The sequence below is a fragment of the Loxodonta africana genome, chromosome 6 (genome assembly GCF_030014295.1).
Source record: "Loxodonta africana isolate mLoxAfr1 chromosome 6, mLoxAfr1.hap2, whole genome shotgun sequence".
NCBI classification, from domain to species: domain Eukaryota; kingdom Metazoa; phylum Chordata; class Mammalia; order Proboscidea; family Elephantidae; genus Loxodonta; species Loxodonta africana.
Genome location: NC_087347.1, coordinates 55,187,947 through 55,203,690, shown reverse-complemented (window position 1 = coordinate 55,203,690; position 15,744 = coordinate 55,187,947). Strand labels below are relative to the sequence as shown.

At 38.8% G+C, this 15,744-nt stretch overlaps 1 protein-coding gene across 4 annotated transcripts in view; it reads left to right on the top strand.

The window, feature by feature from the left end:
* MYO1B (myosin IB) overlaps positions 1 to 15,478 on the top strand; it is a 202,736-nt gene extending 187,258 nt beyond the window's left edge. For all 4 annotated transcript variants that reach the window (XM_064286882.1, XM_064286880.1, XM_064286881.1 and 1 more), the window contains 7 exons: positions 217 to 291; positions 1,303 to 1,437; positions 3,375 to 3,481; positions 5,824 to 5,956; positions 6,540 to 6,692; positions 8,177 to 8,304; positions 13,737 to 15,478. In XM_064286882.1, the coding sequence (XP_064142952.1) occupies positions 217 to 291; positions 1,303 to 1,437; positions 3,375 to 3,481; positions 5,824 to 5,956; positions 6,540 to 6,692; positions 8,177 to 8,304; positions 13,737 to 13,860 (855 nt within the window). In that variant the 3' untranslated portion in view covers positions 13,861 to 15,478. The remainder of the gene's footprint in view (positions 1 to 216; positions 292 to 1,302; positions 1,438 to 3,374; positions 3,482 to 5,823; positions 5,957 to 6,539; positions 6,693 to 8,176; positions 8,305 to 13,736) is intronic.
* Positions 15,479 to 15,744: the final 266 nt, after the last annotated feature.

Sequence of the window (15,744 nt, the reverse complement as noted above, 5' to 3'; positions counted from 1 at the left end):
TTAGGAGGAGGATTTAAAACATCAGAACATTCTGGTATTACCACTTTATGCATCTTCATTCCTTTTTCTCTGATTTAAAATCCACTGTCTGAGTACGTTTCAGCTATTCTGCTGCATCAGAAAGGACACTATAAATTTACTTGTTTTACATAGTTTCATCCTTAATTGAGGGGTATCAGCCACATGTTAACCACTGTCATCTGCTTCCTTTTTAAGGTACGTAGGGAGTACAGAAAATTCTTCAGAGCCAATGCTGGAAAGAAAATTTATGAGTTTACACTGCAGAGAATTGTAAGTTACTGTTTACGCTTGATATATATGGCTAATTAGTTAGCATTATTAGCACCAACTCAATACAGTGTGACTTCTTCTTTGAGAAAGATTAAATCACATATGAACTGGATAGTAACCTTTTTTATCATCTTCTCAAGAGTTCAGGTAGTATTGTATCAGAAAGAGTTAATTGTAGTCCACATATGTGTAATAAAACATTCATCTTACTGACAGAACATGTTCTGAAGAAAGTAAACCCAAGAAAGCCTAGGTCTTGCCCTGCTAAACTGCCCGTGAGCTGCAGCAGGGCAAGACTGGCAAACAAGTTAGTGGGTGGAAGGGCGAACGAGGGAGACCGTGCAATTCTCTCAGAGGAGTATGTAGTGGCAAGTTGTCCACATTCTGGAGCCTGCTTACCACTTATTAGATTCATGACCTCGAACAAGTTGCCTAGCTTCTGTGAGCCTCATTTCATCATCTGTAAAATGGGGATAATAATAGCACGAACGTCACAGAGTTGTGAGGATTAAAAGGGAATTATGGTATAAAGTTCCGAGAGCAGTACCTGGCACATAATATTCTAGAGCAGCGATACCCAACAGAACTTTCTGTGATGATGAAAATGTTTTATATCCGTGCGCTGCAGTGCAGTAGCCACCGGCCACATGTGGCTATTAAGCCTTGAAATGTGACTAATGTGACTGAGGAACTTTAGATAACTTTATTTAATTTTAATTAGTTAAATTTAAATAGCCACGTGTGACTAGGGGCTCCTTACTTGGACAGTGCAGCTCAGTAGTGTTAGCTGGTGTTAGTATGAGTATTAGTATCACTGTTATTCTTTGCTCAACCATTGGAGTTGATATGGAAAGTTGAAGAGAAACTTCCCAGAGGAGTTAGGAAGTTTTATGGACTAAAACATGCCAAATCCCACTAAAAACTGGTTTGTTTGTTGATCATGGTATATGTAAATAATATATTTTCTGCTGTATTTTACTAATCTAGTATTTTCTTTCAAACTCAACCCAGGTGCAAAAATACTTCTTGGAAATGAAAAATAAGATGCCTTCCTTATCTCCAATAGACAAGAACTGGCCATCAAGACCTTACCTGTTCTTGGATTCTACTCACAAGGAGCTCAAAAGGATTTTCCACTTGTGGAGGGTAAAAAATGTCTTGCTGTAATTTTTCAGAGACTTACTATCATATTATGAGCGTTTGAGTAATGTTAGGTAAAAGGACATTTTTAACACATTCTTTCTCTGACCTCAAAGAGAATTACTCAAGGACTTTGGTATTTTTGAGCCACGCACTGTACTTGGTTTTCTGTAAGAAACCCTTTAGCAGTCGAGGCATTCCCCGTGGTGCTCTACTCTTGTAGTGGGTGGAAAGGGGAGTGCACAATTGGATTGACTTCCCCCTTCAGGTTCCAGTTGGTTTTAAGTAGTTTAGTTTCTTGTTTCTCTGTTCCCTTTACCTGAGAAATTCTACAGGAGATAGAAATTACAAAATTTGAGCATCTTCAGACAATATAGTTAAACCCTGTAAATTGTATGAGTTTACTTCATAAGATTTATTGGACACACAGGCGTACATATGAACACATACTTTGATAGACTGTAAAAAAAGACTTTGAAGTCTCCAAAGACATTAAAATGTCCTCCACCTAAACTAAAGGGAAGCTGAAAATCTGTCTTACAGTACCTTGTATTTTGGCTTACATAATTTTATATGAGAGCATAGCGTATGATTTAGGTATTGCCCAGCATGGGGCACATGGGGTACTTGTGTAGATATTGACTTTATTGCAATCACTTAGTTCAGTTGATATATGTAATGCTAAATATACACAAGTGCCAGATGTAATAAAATCATTAAATTGAAGGGCTTGCGTTTAGGAAATGAGCGATCAATGGAAACATCTTCCAGAAAGCTCTTCCCTGCCCAGCAGTATACGCGTGTTCCTTATGCATCAGAATCACAAATATAGAGAGTAACACTGTCGCTAATTGGGGTAATGAATGGTACCAGCATAAGATAGGGAACTAGATTCTGAGTTCTGTCCCCTAACTTAGTGAGTCAGCTTGGCGAGGTTCACCAGTCTCTCAGTTGGTCACCTCCCCTTTTGCGTCTGACATAGAAACTCATTTCAGAGGTAACCACAGGGAGCTGCTAGTGTCAGGGGTCTGCTCTGCTTCTGCTCTCCCGTGCCCCCTGAATCCCACCCTTTCCTCACTGGAATTGAGGGTGGGGCATAAGAGGGCTGTTTATTCCTGAAGGGAGTCTTCCCATGGAAAAGGTGGGCAGCATCACTAACATTTCTTTCTACAGTTATTTCAGTGGTTCCTAACCGTACCTGTAACTGAATTTCTTAGAGATCTCATCTAAAAGTCCTGGCCCTGCCCTTCCTCCCACTCCGTACCTCCTTTCAGCATGGTCTCAGAATCGGGGTGAAGGGGGCATTTCTGAGGCCTCCTTTCGACATTGTAAAATGATGATGGGTTTGGGGACTAGAGGGGGCTTGGATCAGTGTTTTTCATTGCACAGGTCCTAACCCATTTGTGAGTAATGAAATCAATTTAATAGATGACGTCCAGCATTTTTTTAATGAATACAATAGAAAACAGCAGAGTGTATCGTACCTAGAAAGGGCAAATATTGTTTAATAAAGCTTTTGTGTCAGTTGTCAATATGTGCATGTGTGAATATGTGTACTGGGTTGTGATTAACAATGTGCTTCTTACTGTGAATCACTGTAAAAAAGTGTGATAGCCACAGGACTAGAGGATCTCCACAAACTGCCATCATGGGCGGGAGGAAACAGTAGTCTTAGCAGGGCCAATGCCAGCTAGGCCCTTGTGTGTTTTGGAGAAGCAGGCTAAGTTCTGCAATACAAGTAATAGCTTCTGTGACATTTTCCAAGACCAGTTTTTTAAAACCCACAAAGGAAAAATGTTTCACGATTCCTGTTTCAGCCTTTTAAATGAATATTTCGTACATATTCACTCTTATTCTTGTTGCTATTAAATTGGCATACCTAACAGTGGGCGATGATTCATTTAGGAGGGTGATGTTTGCTTTTTTCTTGTCATATTTTACAGTGTAAGAAATACAGGGACCAATTCACAGATCAGCAGAAACTTGTTTATGAAGAGAAACTAGAAGCCAGTGAACTCTTCAAAGACAAGAAGGCTTTATACCCATCCAGGTATTACAGCTTTGCTTTATCCGTAAGCGTTAAAAAGTTCCTCAAATATACTTACAGATATTTTTTAGTAGAGTTTGATACCAGTACTATATGAGTGACTTTTAATTTTGTGAATGATTTTATAGTCAGTTGGATATGAATATGCACATAGACATATTTAAACAATGGTTTCCACAGCCCTACCGAGCTTGGTCAGAATCTCATTTGTAAGATGTATGAAAAGAGTGAGCCCATTTATTACTTTTTGAGCATTGCTTAAGTACTCACCCATGGTGCCCTTTGGTTTGCTAACTCATCGGGGTTGACTTCAGTGGCCTGTGCAGCAAGTTCAGTTCCTTTATTGTAAATACCACATACTCAGAAAAAGAAGAACACGAATTCCAAGTTTACCAAGTGAAGTCCTTGGTAAAGACTGCTTATCTGAATTTTCTTATATCTCCTAAGTTCGTCATTTTCTCCAGAATTCCTATTCCTTTTTCATCTGGTGTTTATAAAAAAGATTGTACAATTTCAAAACAAATGTATAGCAACTTTTAGCATCTCTCAAAGAATAGCCTAGAAATAAAAATGTTATTATATGCTAAGTGTACTCATGTATATTACCTATGTTGTGTGTACATTTTCTGTACCCTTATACACCTTTGAAAGCTCTTCTGTTTAACGGATTACGTGAATAAGTTACCGGGCTCCACTGGTTTAAATATTTTGAATTACACAGCTTCTTTAGTTAGGTTTGTCTGCTTGAGGTGACACATGGCCCCTCAACCAGGCATAGTGCCTGAATCCAAAGTGTCCAAAACGGCTATATATAAAGCATATTTAAACAGGGAAATTATCTATATGCTCTCTTCAGCAACTAATTTTATTCACCTTTTTCTTTATACATTTTTAAATTAGAGAGTGACCTTCTTAGCAAGCATACCATGTAGATGACTCTTCAGACACAGGAGGGAGAAAAAGACATTTTTGAGGAAACAAATTAAAAGGCCTTTAGCACTTTTTATTATTAAAAACATATTTAAAAATGAGCAAAAAAAAAAGTTAACGTCAAGCCAAGTCTTTTTTGGGTAGTTTTATCAGTTTATGGGGGTGGTAGCAGGTTTGCCCTACAGCAGCGAGAGAGGCGGAATAAGCTTCCTTCCCACCACTCGGTGACGCAGCAGCAGCTCTTACGGGAGTCGGCCTTTTATTTCATGGGAGCTGTGAAAACACTGACCACCTACGTGAATTTTTCTACCCAGATCCTCCACCCACAGCCCAGGCATTGAAAGTTCTATCTGCAAATCACCAGGACTTTGTAGCTCAAAGTGAAGCTTTTAGTGCCTTTCAAGCAGCAGTTGTTTTTTGTTCTTTTTTTTTTTGGTGTCTTTGAAGAAGCTCCTTTTTAGATGGTCACCTCACAAGTCTTCAGGAAATTGACAACTTAGTGATAGTGCAAAATTATGCCTTTTGCAAGAATTAGATTGTTTGAAAGAAAACTGCTGTGGTTCTGAATGTTTGCCTCCGCCACTTCTGTCCATTTGGGGGCATATCCTAGGAGAATAGCTTGATTCTTCTTTCATGCATTGCCTATTTAGAGCCTTAGTTACCAGGTAATACTAAGTGCTCTGTAGTTTTCTTCTAAAGCGGGTGCTCTGGATCCAGTCTTGCCCGGAATATCTGTGGATTTCCTTGCTGTCTGCAAGAAAATGAAATGTTTCATTGGAACAGGTGATGGTAATTATTTGTGTTCATTCTTGCATTGCCACACATTGTTTAAAGGTATTAATAAATCGTTCACGGGCAGCTGTTACCCTCGTGTTAACGAGTTTGAAAAACCAAGCCAGTTGCCATCAGATCAATTCTGACTCATGGCAACCCTGTGTGTGTCAGAGTAGAACCATGCTTCTTCGGGTTTTCAGTGGCTGATTTTTCAGGAGTGGATTGGCAGGCCTTTCTTCTGAGGCATCTCTTGGCAGACTCAGTCTTCCACCCTTTCAGTTAGCAGCTGAGCACGTTAACCCTTTGCACCACCCAGTGACTCCAACAGATTGGAGAAGGTACCATTTCCTATACATGATACTGTGTACTTGAGTCTTAGCTGTGGATCTTGTGATTTTCTTTCCTGATTATCCCATGTGATAAGGTTTTTATACAAGTTCTAAATAATGTCATGATCACATCAAAAAAAATACTTAAGATAATTTTTTTAATATTCACTTTCTAACTTACATTTGGGACTGGTGCAAGTGTAATGTATGAACTATGTAAGATAAATTTGTGTGCAGTTGACCCATTACCTTTTCCCAGCAGTATCTCCATTTGAAATCATTTCTAATGTATGGGATTTTTTTTCCCTTTAGTGTTGGGCAACCATTCCAAGGAGCTTACCTGGAAATCAACAAGAACCCTAAGTATAAGAAACTCAAAGATGCCATTGAAGAAAAGATCATCATTGCTGAAGTTGTGAATAAAATTAACCGTGCTAATGGGAAGGTAAAATGCTAATTCTGAAGACTGATAAGAAGTATTTATCACCCAAAAGCAAAGTATTTATCACCAAAGAAGGCAGGAAGAGGCAGGCAAACGAGATGGATGGAAATGGGGAAGCCAGGGTGGAGATGGGGAGAGTGCTAACACTTTGAGGAATTGCAGCCAATGTCGCAGAATAATTTGTGTGTGAATTATTGAATGAAAAACTAATTTTCTGTGTAAGCATTCACCTAAAGCACAATAAAATGTTTAAGAAAAAAAAAAACAAGTCTTTTATCAGTTGGAAAAGTCTTCCTTAGTTTTCTGAAAGTTAAAATTTGCATTTCATATTCCCTGCAAAGTTAATTGTCAATGGAGCTACTTCCCCTTATTTTTAAGCTCAAGCAGAGTTTTACTTGTTCTCTGAAATTCTTGTAAATTAAAATGTGTTGTCTGTGTTCTTTAGTGTGTACTCAGTTAACATAGTTATGCATGCTGAATGATTGGAATAAAGTGTACATTTCTGTGCATAACTAATGCTTTAAGTTGAAGGACAGTTTTGGGTATTTTTGATAGTTAGTTTTACACCTTTTTCGTTTTGTTTTAGAGTACATCCCGGATTTTCCTCTTAACAAATAATAATCTCCTTCTTGCTGATCAAAAGTCCGGGCAGATCAAGTCAGAGGTTCCTCTGGGAGATGTGACCAAGGTGTCAATGAGCTCACAAAACGATGGCTTCTTTGCCGTCCACCTAAAAGAGGTAAAGTGTCTACTGATTGAAACTTTTCCATGTCTGACTAATCCTGTTACCTGCAGTTTATATATCTTCCTCGCTGGTTTGCAAATTTTGGCTATTTTCACCCATATGTCAAATCTCAGGCTTGATTTTTCAATAATTGAATAAGGCTAATTGCTTTTATTCACTTGTTCACCTGAGCTCTTTATTTAACTGAGTAGCTTTTGTTTGCACCCACCACAACAGACCATAGTCATGATTTTTGAGACTAACACATAGAAATATTACAATGTCCTAAATTGTGATTCCTCCTGTTGTTTCTTCTGTGTACCAACTTAGCAAATGTCTCCTTGTTCATCTTTAATTTGTGTGTGTGTGTGTGTGTGTGTGTGTGTGCGTTTTAAATATTGAATGCAACTACAGTAAGATAGCTGCCTAATAATTTTTGCCTGAAGACTTTTGAATGTTCGGCACTTTTAGCTTATAGCCAGTACCCCCTGACTCGAATGGAGTGATTAAGGCTGGAGTTGGTCTCACAACTTTGTGACCTTGGCTGACTTTTGTGTGCCTATCTAATTTCCCTTATCTTTAAAATGGGAATAATAACAGCACCTACTTCATAGCATAAAGATGAGGATTAACTGACGTACTGTATATAAAATGCTTAGCACAGTGCCTGTCATATAATAGTCACTGGATAGTAGCAAATGTTAATTGTATTTCCAGGCCTGTGGCCATTGAGTTGATTCCAACTCATGGCTTAGCTGATTCTAAGCTTACAAAAACTTCATAAGCTTAGCACAGCTGGTTTTCCCTGCGTGGATCTTAAGTTTAAGGGGCCAAATCAGATTCTAGGACAGTGATTCTTAACCATGATTACACATTAAGACAACCTGGGAAACTTTTAAGAATGCTGATGCCCAGGTCATATCCTAGGCCAGTTAAATCAGAATTTCTCTAAATGGGGCGCAGGCATCAGATTTTTTGAAAATTCACTGAAGTGATTGCTTTGTGCAGCTAGGGGTGAGGCTGCTGCCCTAGGATTTTCACCGGAAGTGGTGCTGCTGTTCTTGTTTGTTTTTTGTTTTTTTAAAACCATATCACTGAGGAATTTTTTAAAACAGCCATTTCAGAATGAGTTACAGGGTTAGGTCAGTGTTTATTAAACTTGAATGTTCGAGCAAATCACCCAAGGATCTTGTTGTGGATTCACGTTCATTGGACCTGCTGTGGAGCCTGAGATTCCGCTTTTCTAACCAGCTCCCAGGTGATGCTGATGGTGCATCTGGTTCACCGACCAACAGCAAGGGGTTAGGTAACCTCGCTAAAATGCTCCGAGCAAGTAGGAAGAAATACTGCTTTTGTTGTTATTGTTTAATTTGGGAAAAGGGGCTCTAGTCTCCCATGTTTTATAGAGACTGTGTATATATTTACGGGGTAACCTGTAAGCGTTTACCTCCTAAGCTGTCTTTGGTCATGGTAGACTGACTCTTGGTTTGCCTTTTAAGGGCTCGGAAGCAGCTAGTAAAGGAGATTTTCTCTTCAGTAGTGACCACCTGATTGAAATGGCCACCAAGCTCTATCGTACAACTCTCAGCCAAACCAAACAGAAGCTCAATATTGAAATTTCTGATGAGTAAGTTCATGTATTGCTTAAGTACACTTTTTCACTGTATTGCTTTAGTTCAGCGGTCTGATCTCAATCATTTCTGTAACAGCTATTTATTTAGTACTGAGTAAGTGCTAGGCATTGTTCTAGGTGATGGATGGGCAGTGAATGAGACTGACCAAGTCCTTGCATTCATACAGCTAATACTTTAGTGGAAGAGACAAATATACACAAAATAATCAATGGGTGATGTACTTTTGGTTAGTGTTTTAGCCTGGGTTCTCTAGAGAAACAAAACTAGTGAAGCGTATAAATGTATATACCCAAACCAAACCCACTGCCATCGAGTCAACTCCGACTCAGAGAGAGATTTATGTAAAGGAAATGGCTCACATGGTTGTAGAGGTTGCCAAGTGCCAAGTTTGTGGGTCAGGCTGCAAGCTTCTCTTGACTCACATAGCTACAGGGGCTGGCAAAACCAATGTCAGACAGCAGGTCTCTGGCTTGCAGGCTGCGGAAGCTCAGGAATCCCCAGATTGGCTGGTAAGCTGCTAGCTTAAGTCCCAAGAACCGGCGAGCAGATGAACAGGAGCCAGCTGCAAGATCCCAAGCAAGCAAAAGCCAGTAAACTTTGCCAGAAAGTCCACCTATATTGGATACAGTCCACACCCCCAAGGAAACTCTTTCAACTGAATGGCTGCTCATAATGGACCTCAATCATGGAGGTTATCATATTACATCAGATTTCATTATGGATGTAATTGCATCATTACTTAGCTACCAAACTACATCCTAACTGCCAAACCACTAAGAATCATGGCCCAGCCAAGTTAACATATAACCTTAGCCATCACAGTGACAAGTGCTATGGGGGAAAATAGCAAGTTAAGGGTGAGAGTGACAGTATGACAGTATAAGGTGACATTTGAGTCGAGGGTACAATCTCAAATCAAGTAAGGGAATGAGCTATGCAACAATCTGGGAGAGATACCTTCCAGGGCAGGGGGACAGGAGGTGCAAAGGCCCTGGGATGGGAGTTAGCTTTATGGCAGAGTGAGAGGGTGATGGTAGGAGGAGACCCTGGAGAGACGTAAGGGCTAGCTGTGTAGAGTTGAGTAGCTGCAGCAAGGAGTTGAGATTTTACTGAGAATAATGGAGGCCATTCTAGGTTTTGAGTACAGCTATGGCATGATCTGTTTTATGCTTTTCAAAGATCTCTGTGGCTGCAGTATGGAGAATAAGCATAGAGAGGTAAGAATTGAAGCAGAGAAACTAGTTAGGAGACTGTCAGAGGTATCTAGGGTAAGGACAATGCAGTTTAGGCTGGGCTGTGAGTAGGAGGTGGTGAGAAGTAGTCGGATTCCACTTGTAATTTGGGGAAGGAAACCAAGAGGACTTATTAACAGTTCGGGTGTTCGGTTTTGAGCCTAAATGCTGGTGCCATTTAGTGCAGTAGGTAACACTGAGAAAAGAGGGTTTGGGAGCGGAAGGGCATGGAGTGAAATCAAGAGTTCTGTTGTGGATGTGTTAGGTTTGAGATGACTGCTATTTTTTTTCCACATATAGGCAAGTAGAGTTATAAAATAAGCATACACTGTTGACAAGGGTTTATTAGCATCAAGAGTGGTATAAAATTGAAAAATGTACTCTTTTTTCTTCATATTAGAGTCTTGGTTATAGAGGCAGTATTGGCATGTTTGTACTTGTATACATCCTACATTTGCATATCAGTGTGAGATTGAATGAACCTGTTACAGTATTAATTGATTAGTTTTCAGTAGGTTGATTACTACCTGCTTGTATACTTCTTAAGGAGCCCTGGTGGCACAGTAGTTAAAGCACTCAGCTGCTAACTGAAAGGTTGGCAGTTGGAACCACCAGCGTTCGGAGGGATAAAGATGTGACAGCCTGCTTTCATATGGATTTACAGCCTTGGAAACCCTACAGGGCAGTTCTCTGCCCTTACGGGTCACTGTGAGTCAGCGTTGACTCTGATGGCAATGGGTTTCATTTTGTTTTGTATACTTTTGTGCATGTGTAGTAAAAATTCCTATAATCAGATTGCTCAGGAAATGATTTTTATTTTCTATTTAAAAATTTGCCAACCTATCCTATTTTGACTCTTCCTAAAAGTCCTTCTAAAGTAAATTCTTATTCCTGCCCCATTTGTAAACAAAACCGTCTTTGATGTGTTAGGATTCACAGCGTCTTAGATTCTTATTGTACAATAAGAGGGTCATTACAGGTTGGGTGGGAGATTCTGCTCTATGTATATACTCCACGTTGCAAATGGCTGTTTGGATTAAATAATTTTTGTCATTTCATCCTTTCTCATAAAATAGAGAATATTAGGAAAAAAAATAAAACGACTGGTTGGGTTCCAGTTAATTGAAGTTTTAACCTGTTAGGGTCTGTTAGAGCTATAAACTCCCTTTAGTTAAAGTTTTTTATAATATGAGATGCTGGGCTTCTGTTCTGCTGTGACTGCTAATTCCTACTCATTATTGGAAGAATGTATGTGTCTTCCGGACAGCTCTTCCCTATATGGATGAAGCAGCCTCATAGTTGGCCTGGTATCTTAGTTATCCAGTGCTGTTATAACCGAAATACCACAAGTGGGTGGCTTTAACAAACAAATTTATTTTCTCACAGTTGAGGAGGCTAGAAGTCAGAATTCAGGGTGCCAGCTCTAGGGGAAGGCTTTCTCTCTCTGTTGGTTCTGGAGAAAGGTCCTTGTCTCCTCTGAGCTTCTGCTCCAGGCAGTCTTCATGTGGTTTGGCATGTGTCTTCCCCCATCTCTCCTCTGCTCACTTGTTGAATCTCTTTTATATCTCAAAAGAGATTGACTCAAAATACACCCTACACTGATCCTGCCTCATTAACATAACAAAGACAACTCATTCCCGATGGAATTATAACTATAAGCATAGAGGTTAGGATTTACAACACATATTTTGGAGAGGCTTGATGCAATCCATAACACTTAGTACATTAGTAAGGCCATCTTTACAGAGAAAAGAGCACACCAAAATCAGACCACAAAGGCCTGCTGCTTTCAAGCATTTCACAAACTGGTGTTCTCGGAGCACTGCTTTTGCAGGCTGTTAATAACAGTGTGCTGTGAAAAATACCTGTTCTCTGGTGGAAATCTAAATTCTGTACTACAGGACTTGTTTTTCCAGTTGTTGTTGAATCAGCTTCTGACTCATGATGTCTTCATGTGTTGTACTGTGCCCTGAAGTGCTTTTGATGGCTGATTTTTTTGGATGTAGATTGCCAGGCCTTTCTTCCAAGGTGCCACTGGGTGGACTCGAAACTCCAACCTTTTGGTTAGCAGCTGATGCATAAACCATTTGCACCACCTCTTGTCACACATTGTGACTTTCCTGAGGGCATTCAGGAGGATAGAATGTGTTGTGTTTCCTAAATATACTCAACCGCCGACCTCCTACAGTGACTCGCATAGTTTGTGTTCAGAGGCACATAGTTCAGGGAACACGGAGGGGGAATTACGCTTCCGGGTTGCAGAGACACTGCCATGTCACTCAGAATGTGTGATATACTGAATGCCATAAGCCTTCAGTAAACTTCGTCGTCAGGGTGAAGTTTTATAATGTGGCCACTTTTTAAGAAAAAAAGAAAATGGAAACTTTAAACCATTCCGTAACACCTTTCCTTCTCCAATTCCTAATTAATGGTTAATCTCATAATAATGAAATAGATGATGGAAACTTCCATAGCACCCGTGAGTCCATCCCCAGGCAGTACAGGAAGCCTGCAGAACTAGGTTCTAGTGCACTCTGTTTCATAGCCCCCGGAGCTCTTAAACAGAGATTATAAATTGCCATAGAGAAAATTAAATTAAAATTTTTTATTTTCCCAAACCCATGGGTAGGAGTGCCCATGCCTGTGTTTATCAACCCTAAGTGGCTTTACTCCACTTTATTGCTGCTGTGTAGAATTAGTGTTGTAAACAGCATGTAGTTCGGTGATTAAAGCCTTCCTCAGTGTATCCTTTTCAGGAGTACGAGTAGTTATTCCAACAAGCCCGATTTCTGTAATTATTATGGACAAACTTGATGACCGTTTATGGAAGGAGAGTCGAGGTCTGAGTAACTTAGTGCAGGTTTAACTTGCACACGTAGAAACGAGAACTGGTGTCATTAAGAGCACATTCTCAGCTGCCTGTGATTCCTAGTCCTGAAACTCCCAAACTCCTTAACCTGCGAATAGACAGATTGCATTTTAAGGATCTGTCTCATAGGGTTTCTAAGTAGCACCTGGTGGATTTGAACTGCCTACCTTTTGATTCGTTGCTGTAGCTCCTGACCACTGTGCCACCAGGGTTTCCTAATGTAGTGATAGAATTTTTTAAAAATGTTTTATATATATATAACCAGCTGCCATCGAGTTGATTCTGACTCATAGCAACCCTATAGGACAGAGTAGAACTGCCCCATAGGGTTTCCAAGGAGCGCCTGGTAGATTCTAGCTGCCGACCTTTGGGTTAGCAGCCAAACTCTTAGCCACTGTGCCACTAGGGTTTCCGTATATATATATATACACACACACATATACACACACACACATACATGTATATAGCATGCATATGTGTATGTATGTATATATGTGTGTGTGTGTGTATATATATGTATACCCAAACCCATTGCTGTCGAGTTGATTCTAACTCGTAGTGACCCTATAGAACAGAGTAGAACTCTCCCATAGGGTTGCCAAGGCTGTAAATTTTTACAGAAGGAGACTGCCACATTCTGAGGAGTGAAATTGCTGGCCTTGCGATTAGCAGAGCAGCACTTAACCACTGTGCCAACAGGGCTCCTGTTTTATATATACATATAACATGTATAGTATTTACATATTATATTTATAATTACGATAAACAAATATATATATTTAGTATTCATTAGAAAAATAGAAGTGCCACATCAAACTGATGATTTTATCAATGTTGTTGCATAGATAATAGCTATTTTGAGATACATTCATGTAGATTAAAAGTAACTTCTAGCATAGTGTGTGGATGTGACAAAAATTGTGTAGGAAATATGTGAATGACATTTGAGAAACCATAGTCTAGAGAGTCTCTAAGACCCCAAGACCCCTGCTTACTCTGAAATTATTTCATTTTCTGAATTCGTCAGTAATTCAATAACACTCCTACATGTTGGTCTTCCTATTTGAAACATGGCAATAATTATTCTTAGTTTTTTCTTACCTTATTGGAATATGAAGAATTAATGAACTTCCATTTACTTAGGGCTGAATGATGGCTGTTGGAAGGAAAATGCAGTGTAGTATATAATGATGTAATTTTGCTCATAGAAGCGCTAATGGAAAGGGGTAATGCTTATAAAGATCAATATCCGTTTTTAAAAAAGGCAGTCAGTGTAGTCATCAGTTGTGTGTATTCTTTAATTTCTTTTATTCTTTTCTCCTAGGTTTCTGGTACAGTTCAGACAGGACAAAGTGTGTGTGAAGTTTATTCAGGGCAACCAGAAAAATGGGAGTGTCCCAATGTGCAAACGAAAAAACAACCGGCTCCTTGAAGTTGCTGTCCCCTAACTGGCACCTGCTCTCTGCGGTCATGGACTTGTTTCTTTGTAATAGTGCAATGAGTTTTGTTTTGTTGGGGGTTCATTGTATGTTTGGGAATTGCCAAAGGCTAATACTGTTAGAGTCCCTTGGCAAATAAAAATATTTGACTAATCAATTTCTATTATTGGAATAGTTTTAACCCTTAAAGTATGTATTTTGTCCAGGGGCAGGATTGTAGAAACTAACCATGTCTGGGCCATGCCATATGTGTTCTTTTCTTAAGTCATCATGTTAGACCTATGTTCTGTAAACCGACATATTACTTATAAATCATTAATGCATCTAAGTATAGAAAATGGTCTTAAACATTCATTCATCAAATATTTATTGAATGCCTACTCTGTGTTAGGCACTGTGCTAAATGGTATAAAAACTTATTAGGACCTTTTTTTTTATTATTATTCTTTTTTAAGGCCCTTACATTCTGGCTGATTTGTGCTCATTTAACTAGGGCCAAGAGGGCTTGAAAATGTTGAGACCAAAACAGTGATTGTTAATGACAGCATTCTTAGGAACCCTGTAGTATGATCTTTAACAATATATACTTCAAGAAGGGCTCGTCCTAGGAAGGAATCAAAATCTATGACTGGGTACAATGCCTCCACTGTGGTTTCTGTTTGAAGAAAGAAAACTGACATTTGAACAAGACTTTGAATTTATTGAGATCTCTCATAATTGCTTTTAATAGTAGAAAAGAAAATCATTCTTGTTTTAGAAAGAGTGACAGGAGCAGTCTACTAAGATGTTTTCCTGTTTCTGGTTAACATCAGATATGATCTTAGATAGGCTACTTTCTGCAGAGTGTTTTCACCCTGATTTAAGTGGATATTTTCAACAACTAGGACGTAGTGGCAGGCGTTCTGTACGATGTGCAATATAACATCCAAGATATTTTTTGGAAAGTTTTATTTATAATATACATTTTTGTATGAGAGAGGTGATTTGTACAGGGTGCATATTTTAATCAAGGATAAAAAATAAGTTCGTGTTAATTTGCAGGGCTTTTTTTCTTTTTCTTTTTCAAATTTCCAATAAGGATTATTTTGGAAACTACATCTTAAACCTTGGGATCAAATTGTTTCTTATTTGGGAAGATAATATATATACATTGGTATTATGTTAAATAATAAACTTGTTCTAATTTGCTGGCATTTTCTGGATCATAACCGTATTTTTGTATTTCAAGCTATTTTCTTATGTTGTACATCAGTGTATTGTCACTCAGAAAGGCTTTACAGTCCAAACATTATATGTTCTCTGTATAATTGAATTTCATCTATCTTTTATAAACTAGAAACATTCATTGAAAGTATTTTCTGGGGAATTTCTTTTGATTTTTATACTTAAAAATGTTCACATAAAGAAGTTCTTGGAAGCTTTTGTGTTTATTGGCACAGGTAGAAGGTATAGTTGCTTTCTTATAGTCCTTGCCAACATATGCCTACAGTAGTAGGTTCATGGTTCCTGATATAGGTAAGTAGAAATTTGGACTGAGAGTTTTCTTTTTTAACTGTTTTTTAATATGTAGTAATTTACTTTGTCCGACAAGTAAAAAGGCATACAATAAAAATTCTCCATCTCAGTAGTCATCCAGTGTTCACACCCTATAAAGTTAACTGTTGTTTTAGCTGCTGTTCTATTACTTTATGCATATGCTTGCCAGAGCATATAAAAATATAGATTATTATCTTCTTCCTTTTAGTTGATAAAAGCTATTATAGTATACACAGTGTTCTTTCCTTTAGCAGAATATTATAAAGAGCTCTTCATTCTTTTAACAGCAGCATAATCATCCATGGCATGGGTACACTGTGATGTGTTTAACCAGTTCCCTCCTGATGATCACTGGGT